The sequence below is a fragment of the Monodon monoceros genome, unplaced genomic scaffold, assembly GCF_005190385.1.
Source record: "Monodon monoceros isolate NGI ecotype Baffin Bay Population unplaced genomic scaffold, NGI_Narwhal_1 Super_Scaffold_3, whole genome shotgun sequence".
Classification (NCBI taxonomy): Eukaryota; Metazoa; Chordata; class Mammalia; order Artiodactyla; family Monodontidae; genus Monodon; species Monodon monoceros.
This window is the reverse complement of record NW_021703780.1, coordinates 11,355,828-11,383,758: the sequence shown is the minus strand read 5'-3', so window position 1 is coordinate 11,383,758 and position 27,931 is coordinate 11,355,828. Positions and strand designations below refer to the sequence as shown.

General features: G+C 40.4%; 1 protein-coding gene across 1 annotated transcript in view; it reads left to right on the top strand.

Annotated features, from left to right (window-relative positions):
* The first annotated feature begins 12,774 nt into the window (after positions 1-12,774).
* MCUR1 (mitochondrial calcium uniporter regulator 1) overlaps positions 12,775-27,931 on the top strand; it is an 18,218-nt gene continuing 3,061 nt past the window's right edge. Inside the window, exons 1-6 of the mRNA XM_029243775.1 lie at positions 12,775-13,299; positions 18,825-18,944; positions 22,273-22,376; positions 22,853-22,954; positions 23,948-23,989; positions 24,835-24,906. Coding sequence (XP_029099608.1) covers positions 12,879-13,299; positions 18,825-18,944; positions 22,273-22,376; positions 22,853-22,954; positions 23,948-23,989; positions 24,835-24,906 — 861 coding nt within the window. The 5' untranslated portion in view covers positions 12,775-12,878. The remainder of the gene's footprint in view (positions 13,300-18,824; positions 18,945-22,272; positions 22,377-22,852; positions 22,955-23,947; positions 23,990-24,834; positions 24,907-27,931) is intronic.

Genomic DNA, 27,931 nt, shown 5'->3' with positions numbered 1-27,931 from the left:
GTTACATTTGGCATTTTATATTGAGTTCATATCGTTTGTCATTTTATCGTATCAGAATGATATTGCTGAGTTCACAATTTATATCCACAATCATTGTATAACAACTAATAGTTATTTAACATTTATAATTCACAAACGTAACTATTGTATGGAAATAAACTAGAATCTACTAATTGTTTTTAGCAATTGTTTAGTTACGAAATTTGTCCTCAGTACAAAAATTTAACTGTTATTAAAATTTAGCAGCTTGTTATGATATATTACTTTTAAGTGTTATAAATTCTAACCTAAGATGCTAAGTTATTAAATTATTTCTCTTGACTGGAGAACATAGCTCCTCAAAATTAAATTTTATTTAAAACCTACTTAATGTCTACTATGTCAAAAGACAGGTTGTCATATTTAAGGCCATTTCTATAGAAAATAAAATACTAAAGCAAGCAAGCATTGGAATGGGCATAAAGAATTTAATTGTTCCACAAACACCTCAAACTCAACTAGTCCAAAGTCAAACCCATCATCTTTCCTAAAAAGTTCCCTCGCTCCTCTCCAGTATCCCCCATCTCATCATGAGCCACCCGGTTGTCTGAGACAGAAACATGGGGTCATCCTCGGTTTCTCATTAACACACAGATCCAATCAGTTATCAAGTCCTATTGATTTTACTTCCTCAGCATCTCCCAGACCACCAGATGCCCTCCAAAAACCACACTGGCTCAGTCATTGTTTCTCCCTGAACCTTTCAATTACCTTCTAATTCTTCTGCCTCTGATCTCATCTGCCTTCCTGCAGTCATCCTGCACATTGCCAGTGAAAGCCAATTTAAAGGTATTCCCCTACTTGAAGTCCCTCGGTAAATTTCTTCATTTGGCAAACAAGGCTTCCTTGAGCCTGCCTCTGCCTAGCTCTCTAGTCCTATTCTCTTTAGGCCCCAACATAGACCCTAAGCTCCAGTCCTAACAAACTCCCAGGGTACTTTGAGTCATCCGTGTGGTCTTTCTACTACAGGTCTTTGCACATGTTTTCTCTACCTATAATGCTTTGCCACCTCCTTGTTCACCTTCTCAAATCTTTGTCACCTTTCATAACATAGCTCCAGTGTCACCTCCTCTGGGCAGCTTTCCCTAATTCTCCAATCTGAGCCAAACACTCCCTCCTCTGTGTTTCCCCCGTAGCATCCTGTTCATCTCTCTATGGATGGAATACCACACGGTGTGAGAAGTAGGTGTTCCTCCAGCCTTGAGGGCAATGGCTGTGCCAGTATTATTCAACTGTGTAGTTGCAGCTACACAGCAGCCATTTGATACGTGTTATGAAAGAAAAAAGAAGAGTCTCTCTCTCCCAAGGGCTTGGCTGGAAGTAAAACGCTTCCGCATGTGCCCACATCCTGCTGCTCTGGTTTTCCTAGGTCCCTGAGGTGGGGGAAAGGATGCCACCTCCATAGAAGCTGACCTCCACAGAAGCCCTCCAGATTATACTAGCTCCCTGTCCAGATGATAGAGGTTGGATCAACATTCATTCCCTACTTTTGCCTTGCTTTGCTTTTCTATGGAGGCAGAGAAGGTAAATACTTGACTTCCCTAGGAAGGGCATCCCTTCCTGAAATAAAAGGCAAACCCTTAGTATGAAAAAGCTTTTAACCCTTCATCTTTTGCTTTTCTTCAGGCCTGGAATGTGGTTGTGACGTCTAGTGGCACAGCAGTCATCCTGTAACCACGAATCCAACAAGCCTGAGAGTGAAACCTCACCCTGAGCAGGGCAGAGTAGGAAGGAGTCTGGGTCCTTCATGACACTGCAGAACAGTAGCAACCCCAAATTGCCAATCTCCAATTGGATTCTGTAAGTTAAATACACTCTTAATCGTTGGGAGCTACCATAGGTCAAATTTTCTGTTATCTACAACCGAAAGCGTTTCTAAAAGATACACTACAATACGGAGGTATAAATCTCTTATCACCTCAGATTCCTTGGATTCTTATACAATATTAATAAACAAAATAAGTGCTATTTATTGATCACATACTATAGACCATGCACATTAGTAACTTTTGACCGTTCATTTTAATCCTACCTAAGAGGTAGATGGTATTATTATGACAGAATTCTCTTTAAGAATGGGATAATTCAGTGTGAGAACAAGAAAGAAATTCACCTTAGGTCACACAGTAAATGTCAGAGTGGGCACCCATGATCCTAACCACTATGCTATTCTGCAAATAGATCTTAATTTTTGGAATAGTAGCCGTTAGATCATAATTGTTGGAAGATAGACAACATTCCAGGACAAAAGCCAGTCTGTTACCTGAGAATTGTTAATACAACAGAGCTTGGCTCGTAACGAGGCTTATACCACCTGCCTCTCCATAAATAAAACTAGCATAACCTAATGAATTGCGATTACTGTAAAGATCTCATGGAAATTTGCAGAGTTTAACCTTCTGGAAAAACCCAGAAGGGGCCCATCTGGTTTTGAAATGCAAAGTTGCCTGGGCAGAGTCTATATGGAAAATGTTTAGACAAAAGACTCTACACGATAAAGTCTCAAGAAAGTCTGAAGTTGTCAGGCAGGGCTATGAGGAAGGGAAATGGACTCCAGAAGAAAGAAGGTAGGGGTGGCAGGGTGGTGCACAGTGGGGGTAGAGCTTGCTGATGGAGGGAGAAACTCCCTCTCACGAGGGTGACGGGAAAACGTACAGGGAGAGCGTTATCATTTGAAGTCATTTTCTGCTTTTGCTATAGTTATCCTCTGAAACTTCATAAACATCTGTTAGTCAAAAAAGTCTCATATTAGCACTGCTGTGGAGAAGGAATGAAAAGGGGTGGGGGAGTAGTGACCAACAGCAAAATGAACACCATTCCCAAGAATGATGAGATGACAAGTTCCAGCAGCGAGCCCCCCTGCTCTGTGGATTAATTCTGGGTTTGTCCCAAATCCAGTACACTCTGGGAAGAAGCAGAAAGAGGAACTAGATGCTGTTAGTAGATAGGATGGAGGGTGTGATACAATAAGAAATACATACGTTCGGTGTTTGTCCCCAATTCCTGGCACATAAAACCCTTGGGATATCCAAAGTGATGAGTGCCTTTTGTGGGCTGAGCTGACTGGTGGCTGGGGGCCCCTGGATAGCTTCAGGATGGGAGCTGGTCTCCAGAAAGACCAAGGCATGGAACTTTCAGCCCCATACCCTGACCTCCAGGAAGGGGAGAGGGGCTAGAGGTTGAGACAATCACCAATGGCCAATGAAATTAATCAATCATGCCTAAGTAATGAAAGCTCCATAAAACCCCCTAAATAACAGAATTCAGACGGCATCTGGGTTGGTGAAGATAGCCATTTATTTAGTCAGAAGTACAGTCATCCCTTGGTATCCACAGGGGATTGGTTCTGGGACTTCGTGGATACCAAAATCCATGGATGCTCAAGTCTCTTATATAAAAGAGCAGTACAAACAGGTACAATCTGAGATTTGTAATTGGTACCTGAAGTGGGGACCATCTTGTGGGACTGAGCTCTTAAATACGTGTAGTCCGACACTAACTCCCAGAGCTGTTGAACTGAATTATAAGACACCTAGTTGGTGCCTGGAGAGTTGGAGAAAGTCGGTGTGGAAAAACTCCCCACACATCTGATGTCAGAAGTGTGAGTAAAAATGGCTCAGAGACGGTAACGTCTTTTATCGAATGGTACAGAAATAGTTGACACTGGAAAATAGAGCACTTGAAGTCACTTGGTTTTCACTGGTTTATTAAAAATTGGATGATGGGGACTTCCCTGTCGGTCCAGTGGTTAAGACTCCGAGCTCTCAATGCAGAGGGCATGGGCTCAATCCCTGGTCAGGGAACTAAGATCTCATATGCCGCAAGGCGTGGCCCAAAATATAAATAAATAAAATAAAAAATAAATAAATAAAATTAATATAAATAAATAATAAAATATAAATAAATAAATAAGTTGGATGAAATACAGACCAGCACTGCCTCATAAAAGCATAGTCACAAATGCAAACCACACATGTAATTTAAAGGTTTCTTTTAATACGCATGTTTAAAAAAGATAAAAAGAAATACATGGAGTTAATATTAATAATGTATTTCATTTAACCTAATATATCCAAAATTATCATTTCAATGTGTAACCAATGTCTAAAAATGCAGGCGATATTTTGTATTCTTTTTTTTTTTGCGGTAAATCTTTGAAGCTCATTTTGTTGTTTAATTAACTTATTTTATTTTTGGTTGCATTGGGGTTTTCGTTGCTGCGCGCGGGCTTTCTCTAGTTGCGACGAACCGGGGAGACTCTTCATTGCAGTGCGTGGGCTTCTCATTGCGGTGGCTTCTCTTGTTGCAGAGCACGGGCTCTAGGTGCGTGGGTTTCAGTAGTTGTGGCACGCGGGCTCAATAGTTGTGGCTCGAGGGCTCTAGAGCTCAGGCTCAGTAGTTGTGGCATACGGGCTTAGTTGCTCTGCAGCATGTGGGATCTTCCCAGACCAGGGGTCGAACCCGTGTCCCCTGCATTGGTAGGCAGATTCTTAACCACTGTGCCACCAGGGAAGTCCCTCATTTTGTATTTTACACTTACAGCTCTTCTCAGTTTGGACCAGCCGCATTTGAAATGCTCAGTAGCACTGAAGCTTCTCTGGTCAAGGTTTTTTTAAAAAACTGTTTAATAATTTTTCATGGCAAGTTTCATAAAATATAGTACTATACACTTTAATATCTCCCTTTTTTGCAACTTCTTCTGTATTATAAAAGGAATACATGTTCATTTGTAGAAAAGTTGAAAAATAAAGGAAAGTACAAAGAAAAATAAATAAATCCATCTATAAACCCCCTTGCGAAGTATGTGTTAAATATTTTAATACATGCTTCTAGAATAACATATATATTACTCTCTATATATAATAATATATACTATATATATATTCTACTACATGATAGTAACACATACTATTATTATATTAATAATACATTGATTATATATAATGCTATGTTTATTATTATTGATTATATGTAATCAATAACACATTGCTTTCTTTTTCACTTTTGAATAGTTGTATACCCAAACTGAGCTAATCTTTTCCTGCACATTTAAAAAAAATCAATACAGTTTTCAGCATGCAGCAGATAGCATCATCAATCTTTCGGTCTCCAAGGTTAGATATATAAACTTTGAATATTTTCAATCCTTAGTTATCTTGTCTCTTCTGTCACCATAGATTTGTGGTGGTTTTTTCCCCTCAAATGTTTTACTTTTTGCCCTTCATACTCAGTTTCAACCTAATTCATTTCTCACCAACATTACCATAAGAGTTACCTCTTTGCTCTCCCTGACTCCAATCTCCTCCATTTCAATCCATGTTGACAACTGATGCAAGACTAATCTTCCAAAAATGCTATTTTCCAGCTACTGGGGGAAGGCAAGTAAAATGAGGGCTTGAATAGGCAGGTTTGACTCTAACAGAAACATACACTTAAGGAAATTTTTCCTTCTAATGAAAATAGAATTACTCCTCCATTACCTCTTCCTCAACATCCAACCCATTGTGGTGAAGCAAAGTCTATAGCAAGATACTTAATAAAACCTCAAAAAGATTTTAGAGTCCAATCTCTCCAAGAAAGGCTGGAGGCAATTACATCTGAGCTCTCTCCCATCAATGTTACAGCTTTAGGCTATGGAAAAGTGGATAGAGCAGGAGAACCACGCCCTCATGCTGGAGTTCAGACAGTGAGACAAACAGGTCTCACATCAAAATGAGAAAAGATTTGTGATGAGTTCATCCACATCGAAGCAAATTGAAGGTCTGGATAGAGTTGCCTACCTTAAGTATTAAGAAGGTGAAAACACACTATGTGTTATGAAAATATATTTTTTAAAGGAGAAGGAAACAAACAAGATTAGAAATAAAGACACAGAACCCAGTATCAAAGAAAATATAACTCAAGAAGAGAATTGTCTATAATGCCTTTGCTATAAAACAACTCAATAAAAATATGAATTCTATAAAACACGAGGGCTTCCCTGGTGGCGCAGTGGTTAAGAATCCGCCTGCCAGTGCAGGGGACACGGGTTTGAGCCCTGGTCCGGGAAGATCCCACATGCCGCGGAGCAACTAAGCCCGTGCGCCACAACTACTGAGCCTGCGCTCTAGAGCCCCGAGTCACAAGTACTGAAGCCCGCACGCCTAGAGCCTGTGCTCCGCAACAAGAGAAGCCACCGCAGTGAGAAGCCCGCGCACCGCAGAGCAGCCTCCGCTCACCGCAACCAGAGAAAGCCCGTGCACAGCAACGAAGACCCAACGCAGCCAAAATTAATTAATTATTTAATTATTTAAAACCCCACGAACTCAAAGACAAGATGAAACACAAAGCAATGATATGAAAAGAGAGATCTGTAATTCTACACAAACAAAATAAAGACAGAAAGAATACCTAACTAATAAATTCTGCTTCTTTTCTTTTCTTTTTTTTTTTTGAAGTATAGCTGAATAAATTCTGTTTCTTATATACACCCTTACACACAAGCAAAAGAGATCCCTGCCCGGGACCCTGATCTTTAGAGTGCTGGTGATCTCACAAATGTTCCAAACATCCAGGAAAATAAACTTTAAAGAACACACAGGCACCTCCAGTGCTCTGTTCTGGCACCATGAAATCCATAGCCTTAAACTCTGCTTCATAAGTAATACTTCTCAGGCCCCAAGGGAACATTTCTTCAAATGCATTAAAGAATGTCAAATGCCATGAAGGTTCGTGTGCCTCTGCCAACCTCAGAGATGGCCACTGGTTGAGAATAGGAGCAGGATTTGAGCCGAAGTGTTTAGGAAAAATAAAGGACCAATTAATTAGCTTATCAAATAGTCTCAGATATCATGAATTTGTTAGATTCTTGTCTAACAAAATACTGCTTCCCAGTAGGCCAAGCTTCCATTTTGTCATTTCTCTTTGTATCTAATTCATTGGTTTGGGAGATACTAAAATATCAGGGGATTAATATGAAAGGAAAATCAAAATTGAGTCAATATTGCTAAAAGAGCTCCCTAAAATGGAGCCAGGAGGCCACTGAGGACGTGTGACCTATGCACATCTCAGCCCGGATGGAATCCGGTCTTTTGACCATTTATTGTCCTAACAAAGACGTCCAGAACATCTGCTAGAAACTCGGGATACTCATGGACCCTTCCCCTAAAGTAACTTCTGACAGCCATCCCTTAAGGACAAATATTTCCTTTCCTGTGTTAGAGTACAGCCTCATGGATTTTGCCTTTAGAAGCCCCTGACTCTTTCTCTTCTTTGGAACACTCTTTTGGTTTTACCCAAATCTGTGTCTCCCAAATTGCAATTTTTAAGACCATAAATAAACTCTTTTTTTATTTGCAGCCTTCTGCAGCTTTTCTTGGTTGACATTACATGGTGTCAGATGTAGGCCTTCTGTGTTTTTTTTTTTTTCTTTTTTGGTTGACATTATTCACAGCTGTTGCACATGGCATCCAAAGAACATTCTGCAGTATTAAACAATTCATATATTATTCTTAAGTGTGTACATACATACACTCAAGACATGACATACGTGAAGCATGATTCTAATTCTTTACATTGGTAACTATGTGGACATGAAAAACTAAAACTGCAAATAGTTTTTCAATACAAGAAGATTTACTATGATTATATTAAAATTTGTAAATATTAAATTAAAATGTCAACTTTAATTTTGATTTTTGTTAATTGTAATTATTTTTGTCTTTGTTTTGTTGGTTTTTTTTTTTTTTTTTTTTTTTTTTTTTTGCGGTACGCGGGCCTCTCACTGTTGTGGCCTCTCCTGTTGCGGAGCACAGGCTCCAGACGCGCAGGCTCATTGGCCATGGCTCACGGGCCTAGCCGCTCTGCGGCATGTGGGATCTTCGCAGACCGGGGCACGGACCCGTGTCCCTTGCATCGGCAGGCGGACTCTCAACCACTGCGCCACCAGGGAGGCCCTATTTTTGTCTTTTAAAAGAGAAATTTCTATATTTTAGAAGAAAATAAAAATCATCAAAGCAATTTGTTTTTAAATTTTTTACATTTACCTTATGTTTTTGATGTAAATCATTCAACTTTTGTTCAATTTGAGTATATTTTACGTTTTAATCCTTTAGATCTTTCCTATCCTAAGAAAACAAACTATGTGAAAATCTTCATTATACCAAGATAATTAGTGATTTTGCTGAAATCAATTTCATAGAGTAGACAAAAATAGATGATCTAGGAGAGTCTTTATTTCAGTACTCATCTAAGCATTGATGGCCAAAGAACAGAACACTCAAATGTGCCCAATGATAATTGCATTCATCATCTTTAATATCTTGCCAAGTTTCAGTCATGTAAAAACCGTACAAAACCATGAAAAATCATGACTTTTACACATAATTTCTATTTTTCCAGCTTGAAAGTATATTTGTCAAGTGTAAGGGAAGAAAAACAGTTTTCCCTCTTCCCATCTTAGATTCATTGGCTGGGGCCCCATATATTAGGCTGATTAAAAAAGATAGATTTACAAGAGAGAAACAAACAGAAGCTTATTAACATGTACAAAGCGCATTCACCGGGGAGTACTCAGAGAGGAGTAACACAGAGGAGTGGTTAGAACTTGGGCTCACATAGTATCTTAGCAAAGAACAATAATTTTGTAGAGAAATGGCAACACAAAGGAAAAGGACTTTGAGTTCCTAGGGCAGCAAATTGTGGGAAGGCAAATACATGGGGAATAATGGTAGATAAGGGCTAGTCTGAGTGAGTTTACTATATAGAGTCCTCTGATTCTGTCTCTGGGCTGGTAAGGGTTCTCTCTGGTGATTATCTTCTGTCCTTCCTAGTAGAGAGAGGAGGGGGGACAACTTTACAAATTTACGTCCTGCTTTTAGGCCAACAGGGGAAGAGTAGAGAGATTTTCTTGTATCTACTTTTTCTCAATTGCCTTCAGCTCAAAATAATCTTCATGCCAAAGTGGTATATTTGGGGGTGGCATAGTCTGCTACTCTTCACAAGGAAGAAGGATAGAACATATTTTATTTAACAGTATTTTAGCTTGATTTTCTCTGGTATAGATCATTTACATTGCATATAATTATTACTATGTTTGGATTTAGGTCTACCATTTTACTATTTGCTTTCAATTTGTTCCCTCTGTTTTTGGAACTTCCATTTTTTCCTTTCCTGTCTCCTTTTGGGTTATTTGAACATTTTTTATTATTACATTTTATCTATTCTGTGTTTGGACTATATCTCTTTGGATAATATGTTTATTGATTACTCTAGGGATTACAATGTACATTTTTAACTTTTCTAAACCTATTTAGGATCAGTATTTTAGCACTTCAGGTGCAATATAGAAACCTCACTGCCATTGAGGTCTCTTTATCCCTGCCCCTTTACTTTGTAGTTATGTTATATTTGTCACCTTTCTGCCACCTCCTGGTAAGTACACACTGGGCAGGCCCAGAGCTTCCAGCGACAGCTCTGCCATCCTTCCTCTCCTTTCTCCTGGTGACCTCAGAGTGTGTGAGGCCCACCTAGAGACCTCACAGCTGGTGGATCTCAGAGGGTCTGCTCTGTGAACCCAACTCTGCTCATGGCAGGTCCCCAGGTCCAGACGTGGGGAGACAGTAGGAGGGCCCCACTTTGGCCCCATGTCCAAGCTTATTCTCCAGTCCAACTTTGTCAGAAAGTCCTGAGCCCTGGGGGTTGTTTGGCCCCTGCCTGAAGCCTTAATTTGTTGATACTTCTTTTTCATGTGGGCTTTAGATTTCTGTATCTAGTATTAATCAGGATAAGAGGCAGAAACCTTTCTCTAGCTATTCTAAACAAAAGCAGTTTATTGGTTATATAAATAAAAACATCGATTTCAGGCTGAGCTAGAGCCAGGAGCATTTCTTGTCGTCTTTCAGATCTGCTTTCTCCATAATAGCTTCAGTCTCAGGCCATGTAGTAGCCCCAACGGCTCAAGGTTCAAAATCTGTATCACAATAAAATGTGACCTTCTTTTTCCAATAACTCCTAGAAAAATCCTAGAATTGAAGCTCATCGACTCTGACTGGGTGACATGCTCACGCCTGGGACCTGGAGGAAGACTGGCCCGCCCAAACCACATGGGCTAAGAGCGGGGAAGAATGGCTCCCCATGGAAAACTGGAGTGCTGGAACCAAAGGAAAGAAGGTATCTGATCACCCTCCATATTTGATCGGGTTCCTCACCCTCTACCATCCTCTGTGCAATGTCCGATCACACTGGCCCCTCTTCAGCAAGAGTCCTGTTAGCTGGTTTAGCCAAAATCCCCCTTACTCCCGATGTTTCCTCTTAGTAATTTCCCATCCACTGCTCCCCACACTGCTCCTTGGCTATAAATTCCCACCTGCCCCAGCTGATTTCCAAGTTGACCCCATTCTCTCTCCCTGCCACTACAACATTCCAGCACAGTTGTCCCCATACCTAATGAGACAGTCCACCTCCCTTAAATAAAGCCTTCCTTACTGGGCTTTAAAAAGTGTAGTTGAGGGCTTCCCTGGTGGTGCAGTGGTTGAGAATCTGCCTGCTAATGCAGGGGACACAGGTTCGAGCCCTGGTCTGGGAGGATCCCACATGCCACAGAGCAACTAGGCCCATGAGCCACAACCACTGAGCCTGCGCGTCTGGAGCCTGTGCTGTGCAAAAAGAGAGACCGTGATAGTCAGAGGCCCACGCACTGCGATGAAGAGTGGCCCTCACTTGCCACAACTAGAGAAAGCCCTCGCACAGGAACGAAGACCCAACACGGCAAAAATAAATAAATTAATTAATAAACTCCTACCCCCAACATCTTCTTAAAAAAAAAGCCAAAACAAAAAAAAACACAAAAAAAGGGTAGTTGACTAATTTTTTCTTTAACAAGGGATAAATTACATATGTCCACACAAAGACTTATGCAAAAATGTTCGTAATGGCCTTATTCATAACACCCAAAAACTGGAAACAAAATAAATGCTGTCAATAGGAGAGTGGATGACCAAACTGTGGCACAGTTACACAACGGAATACTACTCAACAACAGAAAGGAACCAATTACTGATAAAACAACATAGATGAATCTCCCAGCTATTACATTGCAGACAGACACAAGACAGAAGGAAGTCAGATGAAAGGCAATGCTTATTGTATGATCCCATTTATATGAAGTTCAAGAACAGACCAAATTAGGCAATTCCCTTGTGGGCCAGTGATTAGGACTCCATGCCCTCACTGCCGAGGGCCGGGGTTCAATCCCTGGTCGAGGAAGGAAGATCCCACAAGCCATGCAGCGTGGCAAAACAAACATGTTCTATATCTTGTTTGGGTGGTGGTTACATGAGGTATATAATTGTTAAAAATCATCAAATCGAAGTAAGATCTGTGGATGTTTATTACGTGCAAATTATACCTCAACCTCAAAAAATTACAAAGGGCTTTCATTAAATAAAGTTTGTGCCACTGTTTATTTAACCAGTCCTCTAACGTTGGACATTTGTTTTTTTCCATTTTTTCACAATCATAAACTATGATACAATGAATATCTTTGTGCATATATTAGGTTGATCCAAATGAAATTACCAATCTTCAACATTTCGACCTATAAAAATGGCAAGTTCCTATGGTCCAATCTAGTAGATTTTTAATATTTTGGACTATTCTCTTAGGTTAAATTTTCAGAGTTGGGTGACTTGAGCAAAATTTACAACCATAAAACACTTTTGTACATATTGCTAAATTGCTTTCCCTACCAGTTCTACAAATGTATAATTCCTACTAACCTTTTATGAAAGTGTCTACTTGCACCTTAATATTTTTAATCCTTTATATGCTGATAGCCATTTCCACAGCCATATGCCCTCTCTTCTCTCTTACCAGCACTTTGTAGCTCTCTTATGGCTCATAACACATTCTTCTTCCCTCATGTATTGTACACATATGGGTGGATAAGAAAACCACTCCTAGAGGACAAGGACAATCTCATTTTTCTTTGTATCTTCTAGGCTGGTGCCTTGTGCATTTCATTCCTTCATTCAAGAAACAGTACAGAGTTCACACAACGGACCAGTAACTGAGACAGGTGCAGTAGGCATTCAAAAAGCTCACTGAACTGAACGCCGCTAGTCTCAGATATCTTTTTATACCAGTAGGTCTCATTTAAAATTCAAGCCCCTACGTTTGAAATTCCAAGATTGAGATTTTTTAATCCTATGATACACTAATCCGGAAACAAGCTCTGAAAGTTTAGATTTAAATGTGTGGACTATATAAGCGCTGTTCCCTCGGCCCTGTTAATAATTCCTTAAAATGCACCCCAGAGATAACACGTTGGGGGACTTCGGACGGGGAAAGTCTGGAAAACCCAGGGCAGCCCGGTGGTGCACGGACTTTTCATGGGCTTCTGAAGGGCGCCAGGGTAACTATGTCTTTATAAGGACAACCGTGTATGTCCTTATAAATATGCAAATCGTGGCAGCGCTGAGCTCATTCCAGTTCCGAGAGGGTCCACACCCACCTCCTGGTCTTCCCAGTCGCCTACACCGAGCGGGCCGGGTGCTTCCTCTGGACCAGACTCGCCTCTCCCGGGGTGCCTGCTCCGCGGGACGAGCTCTGCCCCGCCCCGGGCGCCCGCCGCCCAGCCCCACCCCCAGCGCGCACTGGGAGCCCAGCCCCGCCCCCGGCGCGAGCCCGGAGCCCCGCCTAGCCGCTCAGCTCCTCCCCCGGAGAATGCCCGGAGCCCCGCCCATCCGGCAGGAAAGCGCAGGCTCGGCGCTGCCGCCCACGCTCGCTCCTGCCGTCGGTGTCTGGCTGGGGCTGCGCGTGACCGGCATGAGCGCGTTCGCGGGCCCGTGACCGCGTCAGGGATGGACTGCGGCTCTGTCACGAACGAGAGGCCGAAGCGCCGCCGGCGGCTTCTGCTCTCCCTGGTCGCCGGCCGCGGTGGAGGCCCCGGAGGCCGCGGCGTCCCCACGCGCCACCTCCTGCCCGGGCTCCTCGGCGGTCTGGGGGCGCTGCGCCCCCGCGCCCCGGCGGCCCGCGGCGGCGCGTCACGTGCCTCCCCGCTGCTCCTCCTCCTGCTGCTGCCCTCCCCGCGACTGGCCGCTGCCTCCCCGCGCCGGCCGCTGGCGGACTGGGAGCGCTCGCGCGCCGGGCCCTCGACTGCCCCGGCGGGGCGCGGAGGCGCGAGGAAGTGCCAGCCGGGCCTGGCCCCGGGCGTCACCTGTGCGGCGGGCGCGCTCCACCTGTGCCTCGGCCAGGTGGCCGCCCTCGCTTCCTCCAGGAGAGGTGAGGGCCGGGGCGGCGGGAGTTGGGCGGGTCAGCCGAGGTCGCCGGGCTCCTCCGGGCGTGGGGATGAAGGTCTGTCCGGTCCCGCCCTCTGGGCCACGCAAACCTGGGCTTCCTCGGGTGAAAAGACCCGAATTATTCGGAATGCGGGCACCAGGTGTCTGGCGCAAAGCGTGATGGGCTGCGGCGGGGTGGGGTGGGGGCGGTGCGTGCGGGCACAGCGCAAGCGCGTTTGTAGAGCCGTTTTGTCAGGTGCACAGTGTTTGGGGGCTCGGGTGAAGGGGTGTGCAGGAAGCTGGCGAGTTGAGGCTCGAAGCTCTGGGAGCCGAAGGGATTGTTTCACAATTTAATTGCAAACTCTCGTGGGTTCATTACTCTGCCTGGCACTTTTCTGGGAACTCGGGATGGTTATCAGTCAACAAACTCTTTTCCTTCTTGGCGCTTAATTGTAGCAGAGGAGATTAATATATATACATATATAATAATATCTGATAAATGTCGGAAAAAATAGAGGGGGTAAAGGTTAGGAGGTGGAGTGGGCCTTCAGTTGCTAATTTAAATGGAGTCCTCGGAATAAGTTTGCTTCGTTGAGAAGTTGGCATTTCATTAAATACTTTAAGGAGGTGAGAGCAGTCACGGCCTGCATGAGATTAGACTCAGTTTACTAGATTACAAATTGCCGATTAAAAAATCATCCGGGAGAATCCTTATTAATTAGCAAACTTGGCAAAAATCTAACTTTGGGTAGTCTATGCATATCCATCAGTGGCTCTCAGTAACTACACTGATGGCTATTTAAGAAAACGGTTTTCTCAACAGACATGCTTGGTAAATGTTAGTTGCATCTAAAATTTAAGAGTACCTTTGGCGGGGCTTCCCTGGTGGCGCAGTGGTTGAGAGTCCGCCTGCCGATGCAGGGGACGCGGATTCGTGCCCCAGTCCGGGAGGATCCCACATGCTGTGGAGCGGCTGGGCCCGTGAGCCATGGCCGCTGGGCCTGCGCGTCCAGAGCCTGTGCTCCGCAACGGGAGAGGCCACAGCAGTGAGAGGCCCGCGTACCGAAAAAAATAAAGAAAGAAAGAAAGAATACCTTTGGCTGGGGGAGAAACTGGTTGGTAGTGCAAAGAGTGAAAGCAGCTTTATGTCCAGAGGCTGGGAAATGAGTGGTGAACTCTGTCAGTGTCCTGCAGTACCTGTGAGTCTTTATTTCTGTACTTTGCCTTTTGTTGCTCTTTTTTTGACAAACTGGTAATTTGTGATTTGGTTTCCTCTCATAATTCCATCAGCTAATGAGAATTTTGACCCTTTGTCTTCAGGCTAGTGGTCTGTTTGGTGTCCAGGGTTCTAAGTAGAGCTACTTAGACTTAAGGATGTTTATGAATAGGAAATTTGTGCTCAGTTTCCTCCTCTGTCCAGGCCTAGCTTTGGGCTTATTTTGTGTGTGTGTTTTCACATCCTTTTGATATGCTGAAGGCCCCCCCAAAAGGAGAATTACATATTACACTTTACCATAGCTCTCTTTACTTGTTTCCCGGTTATTAGTGGGAATTCATAGTTCTTGGGCCTCGTTTTGTTGTCACAATAAAGGAGGAAAAGTGAGTCAGAGGTGTTCCCAGTGCCAGAGTACTGCTGTGTCCCCAGGCGCTGCCCTATGATAGAGGCAAGACGGAATTCACCCTCCATCAGCCAGAGTTGGAGGGCCAAGTGACGAGTGACTAGGCCCTTTCTCCTCTTTTCAGCCCACAATATATCTTTGAAATAAGCTTGCTTGCAGTTTTGTTTTAAATCACATGAATGATTATAATCCCGTCACACTTTTCACAAGCCAGTTCACATAGGTGAAGAGCAGAAAGGGGTTCATCTCAAACTCTCTTTCTAGATAGTCTCTAGATTTGGATCTTAGAATTCTTACAGTTGAATTTTCTTTTATTTCTGGCCTGCAGTATACCAGGCCCTCTCCTAGTGACACAAAAATAACTGGCCGCTCTGGGGGAGCTTGGACTAATATACAGACATGGGAATAAACGTAAGTGCTGTGGTAGAGCTATCTGTACCGGGCTGAGAACACAGATAAGGAAGCAATAAACGTTGCTCCCTGACGTGGGAGGAGGTAGCAAAAAGAACCTTACAGGGTAGCATAATGCCCTGCCCGGAACATAATGGATGCTTAGCACGTTGTCACATTGGATGAGGAAGGGTAAAAAGGATGCTTAAAATTTACCAGTTGAGAAAGGGGAGCAAGCCAACCTTAAGGATGGAGTACCAAGGTCTGCACGTGCAGGAAACAGAATAGTTTAGGTGGCTAGAACAAAAGCTGAAACGATAAGTGGCTAAATTAGGGCAGGCTTTGTATGCCTTGCCAAGGGCCTTACACTATAGGCTAGTGCTTCTTTGAATCTAAACACCATCCGGCCCACCTTTTTTTTTAACCATTAAACACACACATGCATACACGAGTTGTTGCATTTTATATTTTGTCAGTCTGCAAACAGTGTTTGGTACAGAGTGATTCCTGGCTCGCTGGTACTTACCTTGGTGCAGACTGTGACCACAGCCACCCCACTCCTTCCACGTTGCTAGTAATTTGGGAACCACTGCTGTCGTCTTACAGAAAAGCAGCAGGTCTGTAGGGTCCAGTCCATGTCACAATTTTTGCTTACTTGGAGTTTCCTTTGAGTGTTTACGGGTTGAGAATAAGAGTTGATTAGCTGAAGTATTTTTCTGGTCATTTAGGACAGGTACTGAGAAAACCTTTGAACTTTGAGTTAGTAGATGACTATTCTGTCTTCTCCCACTCTTCTACAACACCTGGCATCATGGAAAAGTAAGAACAAGTATGAAGCAAGATTTTTATATAGCTATGTTTATTACATTTAAATGAAAGATTTTTTTATTTTATATCGTCCATCTCTCATTTTCTGTCAAAATGCCTTTTTTAGTGTGATTGTAAAGAGGTATTATGTTTAAATGTCCTTTCTTGACAAAATTGCAAGTTCGCATTGCAATTGTTCTGTTTTTTTAAAGCTGTTTTTTGTGGTTTGTGGAATACAAAAGCCAGGAAACCATTACTATACTACCTCCTTCAAATGAGCACCTTGAAACAGGTTTGCAAAACAGGTTGGATCTGTGGTTAAACGCACAGAAATCCATAGCAAAGGTAATATATAAATTGTTAGAACACATCTCTCCAAAGGTAGGCTCTTGCAAAGACAAGGAAAGAAAACTACAGACCAATATCTTTATGAAAACACTAGCAAACCAAATCCAGCAATATGTAAAAAGGAGTATACACCATGACCAAGTGGGATTCTGTCTCAGGGATAGCAGGTTCGCTTAACATCTGGAAATCTATTCATGTAGTACGCCACGTCCACCGCATACAGGAGAGAAACTACATGATCATCACAAAAGGCAAAGAATTTGACAGAATTCCATACCTCTTCGTGTTAAAGAACACTTGACAAGTTTGGAACAGAAGGGACCCGCCTCACCTTATAAGGGGCATCTGAAATACCCACAGCTACCATCATACTTAATGGTGAAAGAAGGAGTGTTTTCCCTCCAAAGTCCGGAGCAAGGATGTCTGCTGTCACCATTCTGTTCAACACTCTACTAGAAGTTCTAGCTGGGGCAGTTAGGCAAGAAAATGAAAAGGCATCCAGATTGTAAAAGAAGTAAATTATCACTGTTCACAGATGACATGACCTGGTACATAGAAAACTCTAAGGAATTCACTAAAAAAACTATTAAAGCTTATAAACAAATTTAGCAAGATTGCAGGATACAAGATCAATATACAAATTGTACAAAAACAAAAGTCAGTTGTATTTCTATGTACTAGCAACGAAAAATCTAAAAAACAAGTCCCTTTACAGTAGCATCAAAAGGAATAAAATACTTAAATTTCACCCAAAAAAAGCACAAAAGTGATACTCTGAAACCTATATATAACATTATTAAAGAAATTAAAGACCTAAATAAATGGAGAGACATCCCAAGTTCATGGTTGGAAGAATTTAGTATTGTTAAGATGGCAGTACTCCCCCAAACTGACCTACAGATTCAACACAATCTCTATCAAAGTTTCAAGTGGCTTCTTTGCATAAATTGATAAACTGATCCTAAAATTCACATGGAAATGCAAGGGACTCAGAATAGCCAAAACAATCTTGAAAAAGAACAAAGTTGGAGGACTCACTTCCTGATGTCAAAACTTACTGCAGAGTTACAAATAATCAAGAAAATGTGGCACTGGCAGAAGGGCAGACATATAAATCAATGGCATAGAATGGAGAATTCACAGATAAATCCTCCCACTTGTAGTCAGTTGATTTTTGATGAGAGTCACAAGACAATTTAAGGGAGAAAGTAGTGCTGGGACAACTGGACCTCCACATGCAAAAGGATGAAGTTGAACCCCCATCTCACACCATATACAGAAATCAACCCAAAAGGATCAAAGACCTAAATGTGAGACCTAAAACTGCAGAACTCTTAGGAGAAAACAGATGTAAATCTCTGTGTGCCCAGATCAGCCAGTGGTTTCTTAGATATGACACCAAAAGCATAAGGAACAAAAGAAAAAGATAAATTGGACTTAATTAAAAAGTTTTGTGCTTCAAAAGGCACCATCAAGAAAGTAAAAGCCAACCCACAGAACGGGAATATTTGCAAATCATACATATGATAAGGAACATGTATCTAAAATGTATAAAGAATGCTCTTAGTAATAAAAAGATAACCCAAATTTTTTAAATGGGCAAAGGGTCTGAATGGATATTTCTCCAAAGAAGATATACAAATGGCCAATAAGTGCATGAAAAGATGTACGTCATTAACCATCAGGGAAATGCAAATCAAAACTACAATGAGATACCACTTTACACCCAATAGGATAATTGTAATAAAAAAGACAGATAATAACAATGTTGAGGATGGGGAGAAATTGGAACCCTCATACAGTTAGTCCTTCAACTGATGACGAGGTAAAAAAAAATTGGCATATCTATACAATGAAATATTATTTGGCAATAAAAGGAAAAAAGATGCTGACATACTACATTGGTGGGTGAACCTTGAAAATATCACTGTATGTAAAAGAAACCAGTCACAAAATATCACATATCCTAAAGATTCTATTCAAATGAAATGTCCAGAGCAGGCAAATTCATAGAGACAGAAAATAGATAAGTGATTGCCGGGGGGAAGTAGGAAGATGAGGGGGTGATAGCTAGAGCGTAGCTAGAGGGTGTAGGGTTTCTTTGGGGATGATGAAAATGTTCTGAAGTTTATTGTGGGATGGTTGCACAGCACTGTAAATATACTGAAAACAACTGGAGTATACATTTGAAATGGGTGAATCATATGTATCTAAGTTATGTCTCAATAAAGCTGTTGTAAAAAACCAGATAGACTTTTGAGGTATGCCCTGTTTTTTCATGGTGCTGAGTTGCTTTTGTTTACCATCAAACATCCACCTGTTTACCATCCACCTGTTTTGAACCGTATTGTCCTTTCCATTCTAGAGCTGAGCGTCTGTGCTGGGAGCCTGCATCTGGAGAGCAAAAGGAGAGATTTCACCTCTTCTCGGAGTAGGAAGCTCTACTTTGACACCCATGCCTTAGTGTGTTTACTCGAAGAAAATGGTAATCCTCTCTCATTTGGTTACTCAGTGCCATTAGGACTTCCCTTATGATCTTATTGAATTTCTCATATTTCTCTTTGACTTTTAAGTCTGTAGGTAATCTTTTGGTCAGTCTCCATTTTTTAAGTCCTTGTTTTTTGTTTAAGGACATTTTTGCTTCATCAGTACAATTGAGACTTTTCTCCCACATACTCTCTTTGTCCAAGTGAAGCGTATGTTTATAACATTACTCTGGAAGTATGGTATTATAGGTGAAAAATTAGACATAAGCCAGCAAAACTCAGGAATGATTCCTATGACAGCTGTCTAAGCACGAAAGTGATAGTTTTATTCCTGTGCATCTTGTGTGCTTTAAAATTTTTATGAAATTAAAATGTTGCTGAGCAACAATTATTGATAATTCCAACTTGTGAATTTTTAAAAATATTCAGACTTTTTCTCTTACTGCTGTTGAGTTAACTAATGTAAAAGATTGCTGTGACATGTATGAGTTATTGAAAGTGCACTTAATATATAGGTAGCATTCTCATATTTAATCTTATCTAGACAAATATACAATTTAATACACATTATAATTCTCTCTACTGTGACACATATATTCTCAAAATCAGAATCTCAAATATCATAGCTTATGTCTGAAATAAATCTGTGTTTTGACTTTATTGTATAGTTATTCATCCTGTTGTGTGTGTTCATATCTGAAAAGCTGCCCTGTGTAGACGTGCTTTACATGCCCAGGACACTGTGTTGGGGTGGATCTTTCTGTGCTTATGTGGGACGGTTAGCAGCTCTGGATTCGAGCTCTGCCACGTTCCAGCTGCTTGGTCTCACAGTCCTTTCTGCCTTCTCAGTTCCCATTTCTCCCTTGGTAAGAATTCCAAAGAGCCCTTTGAGTGTTAAGTAATGTACTTGAATGCACTTTGGGAAAACTGTCACATGCCCTGTGATAATTTTTACAGCTTTTCTTCTCAAACTTGAAACAGTTAGCCTTTTTCACCAAGACTTCTTTCAGCTCAGAATTTAAAAAAGAAAAGTAAAAGTGAGAAGAGGGGTATCTAAAATTATCTTGTTAAGCAGAAGTCTTTCTACTTTTCTTTTTCTTTCGTTCTGTTTCTTTTTCTTTTTTCTTTTTGATGGACCTGTGTTCTTGTATTCAAAGTAACCAACTGTAAAAAGACATCTTAGAGATAATAGGGGCATCTCAACATACACTAGATGTTTGATGATATTAAAGGAACATCATTAATTTAGTTACGCGTAACTATGGCCAGGTAGCTGCAGTGGTCCCAAATCCTGTTTCCCAGTGCGAGGTGGTATTTGTTTCCCCTCCCCCCCTTTCAAAATCCATTTATTAACTTATTTTTGACAAATTAGAAATAGCAGATGTTGAATGTTTAAAATATGATGTTTCAATATATGTACTGCCTGCTTTTCTTGATTTTCAAACCCTGGCCCATGAATATTTGCATATTTCAAGACCAGTGGTGTGAAGACCCCACTGGATATAGGGTGTGAAGGTGCTTACATGAATGATGGGTGTCTGCGATGGCTGGGTTAGGATAAGGCCAGGAAGTACCCCTCAAGGAATGTTCCATCCTTTATCCCTTTTTCTCTCCAGAGTTATGTCTCTTGATTCACAAAACTTTCTCTGTGTCTGTAATCTCACTAGCCCTGATTCTGTCCCATTCTCTCATTCCTCCAAAAAGTAATTTGCATATGGCAACCCAGGAGGTTTTCAGGCTTCTCCTTTTTCTTATCCTTTCTCCTCCTATAGGTAGTTCTAAATTATAAGGCTTTAAGTTTCTTTTCTTATCAGCGTAAGTTCTCTTTGGTCTCCCTCTTTCTTTTCTTCATAATTCCCAAACCTAATTATGTTTAACTATGAACTCTTATTAATAAGTTTTAAACTTTTCAAAAGACATGTTCATTTTTTAAAAATTAGGAAGACAGAAAAGAAACAAGAAAAACTACTCTGAATCCCAGTACCAGAGTTAAACAGTGTTCACATTTGGGTGATTTTTTTCTAGCTGTTCATGACCCACACATTGAAAATGAAAGGATTTTGAATAAAGTGAAAAGAGTAGGTCTTTGGAGGTCTTTTTGTCTCCTTTAAATTTGTTGCTTTCTTTTTTTTTGATTATAAAATATGCTTAATCTCATCCAAATTGAATCAGTTACAACTTTATCCAAACAAATGTGCCATGGATTAATTACAAGAATCAGTAAATTCTTCTGAAGTTCTTACAGCTGGAAGTATTTTTTTTTTTTTTTTGCGGTACGCGGGCCTCTCACTGTTGTGGCCTCTCACTGTTGCGGCCTCTCCCGTTGTGGAGCACAGGCTCCGGACGCGCAGGCTCAGCGGCCATGGCTCACGGGCCCAGCCACTCCGGCATGTGAGATCTTCCCAGACCGGGGCACGAACCCGCGTCCCCTGCATTGGCAGGCAGACTCCCAACCACTGCGCCACCAGGGAAGCCCGTAGCTGGAAGTATTTAACGGAAAGAATTGTATTCCAGGGACTTATGCGTCTTAAGCATTTAAAATTAAGCATTTTAATTAGAATTTTCAATGTGAAATATGTTACTACCTAAAGTTATTAAAAACAGTAGCACTGCTGAGTTGAGTCTTTAGGTAATTCAGTTCAGCAGCATTTATTGAGTATAAAAGAATATATTTTTTTCCAGTTTGAGCCCCCCCCCACTCGTGATTGAGGAAAATTATGGAAGAAGAATATAAGAGCCAATTTTGTCTTTTAACATTAAGTAAATTAACAGCTGAATTATTATTTATATAGCCACTGATTTGACTGATTTGTGCTGGAAATAAAATAAGCTTTCTCTACTTAAGTAAATTATTTTTTACTAACATATACATTTTGAAATTAAGGAAGTCACATCCATTGTAGAAAATTTAGACAACACAATTACCTAGAATCTTTGTTAAATTACAGAAGAAATAAATTGTATCTATAGTTTTGAGTCTTGCATCTTTTCACTTGACCTTGCACTGCAGGCATCCCCTGTGTCATTATGCATTCTCTTTTTGAAAACATGGTTTTTGATGGCTAGGAGGGACATCAGAGCTCAGTCATCTCAACCCCTCATTTTACACGAGGAAACACTCCGATGTGTCCTCCTTGTTCCAAGTGACAGACACATCACAGCCTGTGGCTAGACTCTACCCTCCTGCTACACTAGGCTTTCCACCTGCTTCTGAATTCAGACATCCACTTGCATGTGTCAGTTTGCATTCTCCCCCTTTCTATGAAGGATTTTTTTTGTTCTGGCAACTAGAGTCTCCTGAGTGACTGTCTTTGTGTGTTTGCCTAGGGTTTACTACTCAACAAGCAGAAATCATTGTCTCTGCCTTAGTCAAGATCATGGAGGCCAACATGGATATCGTCTACAAAGATATGGTCACCAAGATGCAGCAGGTAGCTTTGCTGGGGCACTTGAGCAAATTTGAAATCTAATGAGTATTATTTGTAATATATGCTTTGGGATAATACTCTGTTGAAAAGCATATCGTAATTTTAACATAAATGAGAGACAGATGGTTACAGTGGCATAAAAAATATTTATTCAAAGCTATTTAGTCAGCTGTTACAGAATCACTTATGTTTGAAAACTGACTATTCTAGTCAACCATGCTTTAATAAATGGAGATGTGGCTAGAATTATAGCAGCTGGTCCTCTGACTGCCACCCTTTTAACTGTGATTCACTTGATGCCGACACTGGAAATGAGTTCTTATTCTTTTCCCATTTTCAGACAGAGGAGGACCTTGCCGAACCTCTTTCTTTGTTCCCATGTCCTTCTAGTTTCTCAATAAGATGATACTGGGTAGAGACAGTAGGAGGTAGAGTTCCTAGGCCGGACTAGGTTATATGTTTTGTTTTTCTTTTCCCAGGAGATCACTCTTCAGGAAATAATGTCTCAGATTGCCAATGTGAAAAAAGATATGATTATTTTGGAGAAGAGTGAATTTTCAGCCCTCAGATCAGAAAATGAGGTAAAACTAAAGAACCACTCATATTTACCAAATGCTTTATATTAAGACATTGAGATATGATATACACACACAGAAGTGTACAAACATGTGTACGTCTCGATGAATTTTCAGTATAGACTATCAGTCAAATCAAGAAATAAAAATATATATATATTAAAAAAAAATAGATGGTGACCAGTGCCCCAGAAGTGCTGCGGACGCCCCCTTCTGGTCACTCCTCCCACAGCGGAAACCATTATCCTGGCTAACATGGCTGTTGAGTGGTTTGGCTGTTCCAGAGCTTTATCGGATGGAATCACAGCATGTCTTGCAGTGATAGGTCATTCTTTTGCATTGTTCATAGTATTATAGGAATATGCCGCGATATTCTACTGCAACGTATATTAGAGATGTTTCCAGTTTGAGGTTATTATGAATAAGTGCTGCTGTAAAATATCGCTTCATTTCTTCAAGTGTGGTGTTTGGGATCAGCGTTTAAATAAGTGCTATCTTCGTGTCTTCCTTTATTTTCAGCCCTATTTAAAGTCCCATGAAGGAAGTTCATTTATTATCTGTTGGTCTTAATCTTATAAGAAACCGCCTAGCAAAAGATCCTTCTTTTGCTAGAAAAAGGTAAACTGTGAAACTGTCAAAGTTGTCTGGAAGTCAGTTATTTGAGGGCAGAATTAGTTCAGAGAAAAATTGAAGGAGGAATTAAAGCAGGGCCTCTGAAGGGAGATGAATATATTGAAAACCGTTGTGTTACTAATTTTATGTGGCCTTCAAGATGGATTAAGACGTATCTCAAGACACACCATGATTGTAGTACCATCCTGGCACAACAGTCATTTCTGCCACTGAGACTATTCAATTATGCTTGTATTCTGAACGTGGCCGAATTTGTGTTGAATGAGGAAAGAACTTGTTCACAAATACATGTTCTAATAATTGTTTATTATGTTTTTCATAATCTTCTAAATATATCCTTGACATTTCTTGTTAATGTGTTTTTAGAAAATAAAACTTGAACTACATCAGTTAAAACAACAAGTAATGGTAAGATCTTCATTCCTGTTTGCTTGCTTGTTTATAATTACATAAGTTTAGTAATAAATATAATGTCCGAAATACTTATATGTTCTTAAAAACTTAATTCTGTGTTAAATATTTGTGTGATGTGTCTCGAAAGTACACATTGGAAGATTTAACCAAGAACATAGCCAATGAATGAGTTACTGATGTCTGTAACCAAATTCATTAAGAAAATTGCGATCTAGAAGGAATGAAGTCATTTTTAAATAAAAAATTTTCTAAAATAGCTACCTGGAACCCTGAGATTATCTTAGGAGAGACTGTCTTTAGAGAATTACACGTGATTTTAAACTGCTGACTGTGCCAGCTGTTTGATTTTTTTTTAAGTCGAAAGGACATTGATGTTAAAGAAGAAAAGGTTTTAATGAGTGTCAGTAGGAAGACTTTACTTAAACCAGAATTTAATATTTTACTTTTTTGAGTCCATCTCTGCTTTCCAAAGTTGTCCAAGGAACAGCTTGATTCATAAATTTCACAAGGTGATTGCATTGGGAATCTTGAGGTTAAAAGCAACAGTAACCCACTCTAGACTGGCTTAAACATCAAAGGGGGATTATTTGTATATACAATTGGGAAGTCCCAGCAGGGCTGACTGCAGACATCGCTTAGCCAGTCTCCTGACCCCGCTAGTCTCCAGCTCCGTTCCTGTGCGCGCCCCTGGCCCGGCCCTTTCCCCCTTTCCCCCTTCCCCCCTTCCCCTTAGCCCCTTTGGGTGGAGCAGTGGAAGCAGCAGGGAAGGCGCACATCCTCAGAGTTTGGATCTCTTACTTTGGATTTCTTTCTTTCTTTGTTGTTTGCCCTCCCACTAGGATGAAGTGATCAAAGTCCGAACAGATACCAAATTAGATTTCAGTCTAGAAAAGAGCAGAGTAAAAGAATTGGTATGTTTCTTTACTAAAAATATAGTATGAATTAATTTCTTTGCAGGATGGAACATTTGGTCAAGTCTGTTTACATACCATTCAGAAGTATTGTTAAATATTTACCTGTATATCATTGTTAGACACAGTTTTTTCTTTATTTTGACTATATTTTGAATTAAGGCTTAAATTTGATGCTTTCAAAAGTAACACTAAAATTAAAATCTTGGTCAAAGCAAGTTTGAATCTTGTATGTTTCAGAGATACTAAATTATGTGTCACTTAGGCATGAATAAAGAAATTAAATTCAATTTTGATCTATTTGATATTGACTTAAACCTCTTCTGGTCCCGATTTTTCAAAAGTTAAGTTGATTATCTGATTTGAATAATATTAAATTATTAATATTAAATAACATTAAATTCTGTGTTAAAAATTCAAGATTTAAAAAATATTTCCATATAGTTTTTTCTTAACAGAGAAATCTTAATGACTTTACTGCATTGTTTTAAAGTGCAAATTCTAAATGATTCTTGAAGTTATATTAAGTTGAAATTTTCTATTAGGGAAAGTAGTACTATATATTTGTTACCAAAAAGATATCACAAAATGTGGGTTGTAAATAAGTGGAAGGGATATATATATATATATATATATGACATATATATGTATATATATATGTCAGTACAACAACTTGTGGGATCCATGCCCAAGACCTAAGAAAACTGGAAATACTGCTCAGCTTCCCTTTGAAATGCCTGTTTATGTGCATTTCAAAGGTAATACATATAAATACAATGTTTTTCCCTCAGGGCTTTCACAGTAACTTCTTGTTGTAAACTTTTTAATTTTAATGAGATATAATTGACATACAACATTACATTTCAGGTGTACAGTGTAATGATTCAATATTTTTATGTATCGTGAAATGATCACCACAGTAAGTCTGGTTAACATCCATCACCCACATAGTTACAAAACTTTTTTTCTCATAATGAGAATTTTTAAGACCCCCTCTCTTAGAAACTTTCAGCGGTACAGTACAGTATTATTAACTCCAGGCACCATGCTGTGCATTACATCCCCAGAACGCAGTTATTCTGTAACTGGACGTTTGTACTCTTTGACCCCCCTTCTCCCATTTCACCCCCTCCCCGCCCACCTCTGGCAGCCACCAATCTGTTCTCTGTATCTGTGAGCTCGGGTTTTTTTGGGTTCTTTTAGATTCCAAATATAAGTGAGATCATATGGCATATGTCTTTCCCTGTCTGACTTAGTTCACTGAGTGTAACACCCTCCAGGTCCATCCGTGTTCTTGCAAATGGCCAGATTTTTAAAAATTTTATAACTGAGTAATACTCCATTGCATATATATATACGCACTGCGTTTTCTTTATTCATTCATCCATCGATGGACACTTAGGTTCCTCCCACGTTTTCGCTATTGTAAGTAATGCTGCAGTGAACATAGGGTACGATAAGTTGGATGTTTTATATGTGTTGGGTTGCCTCTAGTGACTTTTAACCCGTCTGTCTTCTTGTTCAGGCTGTATTTGCATTTCTTTATTTATTAGTTAGATACCTTTTTAATTCTCAGCATAAAAAGAAATAGGGCATATACAGCATTTTTTACTAACAAAGAACAGGATGCACATGCAGAAACTGAGTATTCACAGTTTTTCATTGTCTCCTCATTTTTCACAGTTTACTTTTAACCAAACTGTGCTACAATGATAAATGAAGCTAATATTGAAATTCAGACAAGTACTTAAGTGTATTTTGAAACTGCCTCTGTATTTCAAGAGTTAAGTTGAGCTTTGTTATACAGAATAATTATTATGTCCATGTTACCTGTCTTTCTAGTCTTGAAACACTTTTAACCTTGAAGATTAAATCACTTAGTATTACTAAAATATGTGATGATCACTAGCATATGACTAGTATCTAGAAGAGGAAGAACTCTTTTGGTTACCTTTGTCCTCAGGGTTGTAGACTTAGCAGGAATTCCTTATTCACTTGATTTAGGAAGATTCCTGTAGCTAACCGAGCCAGGAAGAACTTCATTTAGGAGATTGGGAGATAGGGGGTGTGAACATGGATTAAAGCCAGTGAATTTATGTGACTTACTAACCTAGCTGAGAAGTCGTTCTTGGTAATCCTAAATTCAGATTACTCTGAAGTGCAGGACAGTAGTATATTAGTATGTAGCTAGCATGAATTTAACTGCACTGAGGAAGATAAGCTATTCAAACCTCTCATTCTCTTGTTTAATAAAGTTATAATACTGTTTCGACAAAATTAACTGTGGTGATATTTACAGCCAGTTTCAAAAGCAGTGTAGCCCGTAAACTGCTTTGGGGTGCAGGGAGATGGAGCTATATAGATGTTATTTTAAAAATCATGGCAGTCTGTCCTACAGAGTGAAGTAAGTCAGAAAGAGAAAAACAAATACCATATGCTAACACATATATATATGGAATCTAAAGGGGAAAAAATGGTTATGAAGAACCTAGGGGCAAGACAGGAATAAAGACACAGACGTAGAGAGTGGACTTGAGGACATGGGGAGGGGGAAGGGTAAGCTGGGACGAAGTGAGAGAGTGGCATGGACATATATACACTACCAAACATTAAATGGATAGCTAGTGGGAAGCAGCCACATAGCACAGGGAGATCAGCTCTCTGCTTTGTGACCACCTAGAGGGGTGGGATAGGGAGGGTGGGAGGGAGACACAAGAGGGAGGGGATATGGGGATGTATGTATATGTATAGCTGATTCACTTTGTTATACAGCAGAAACTAACACAACATTGTAAAGCAATTATACGCCAATAAAGATGTTTAAAAAAAAATCATGGCAATATCAAAACTTAGGTTTTTCCTTTCTCTTGTGGTTGAGTCAATATTGACTTAGTGAAAACTGGAGTTTTAAGAGGTGCAGAAAATCCCATTCCACCCTGCCCTCTGGTGGTGATCTGGTGCATAGCGCTCGCTCTCTCCCTCTCTCTCTCTCTCTCTCTCTCTCTCTCTCTCTCTCTCTCTCTCT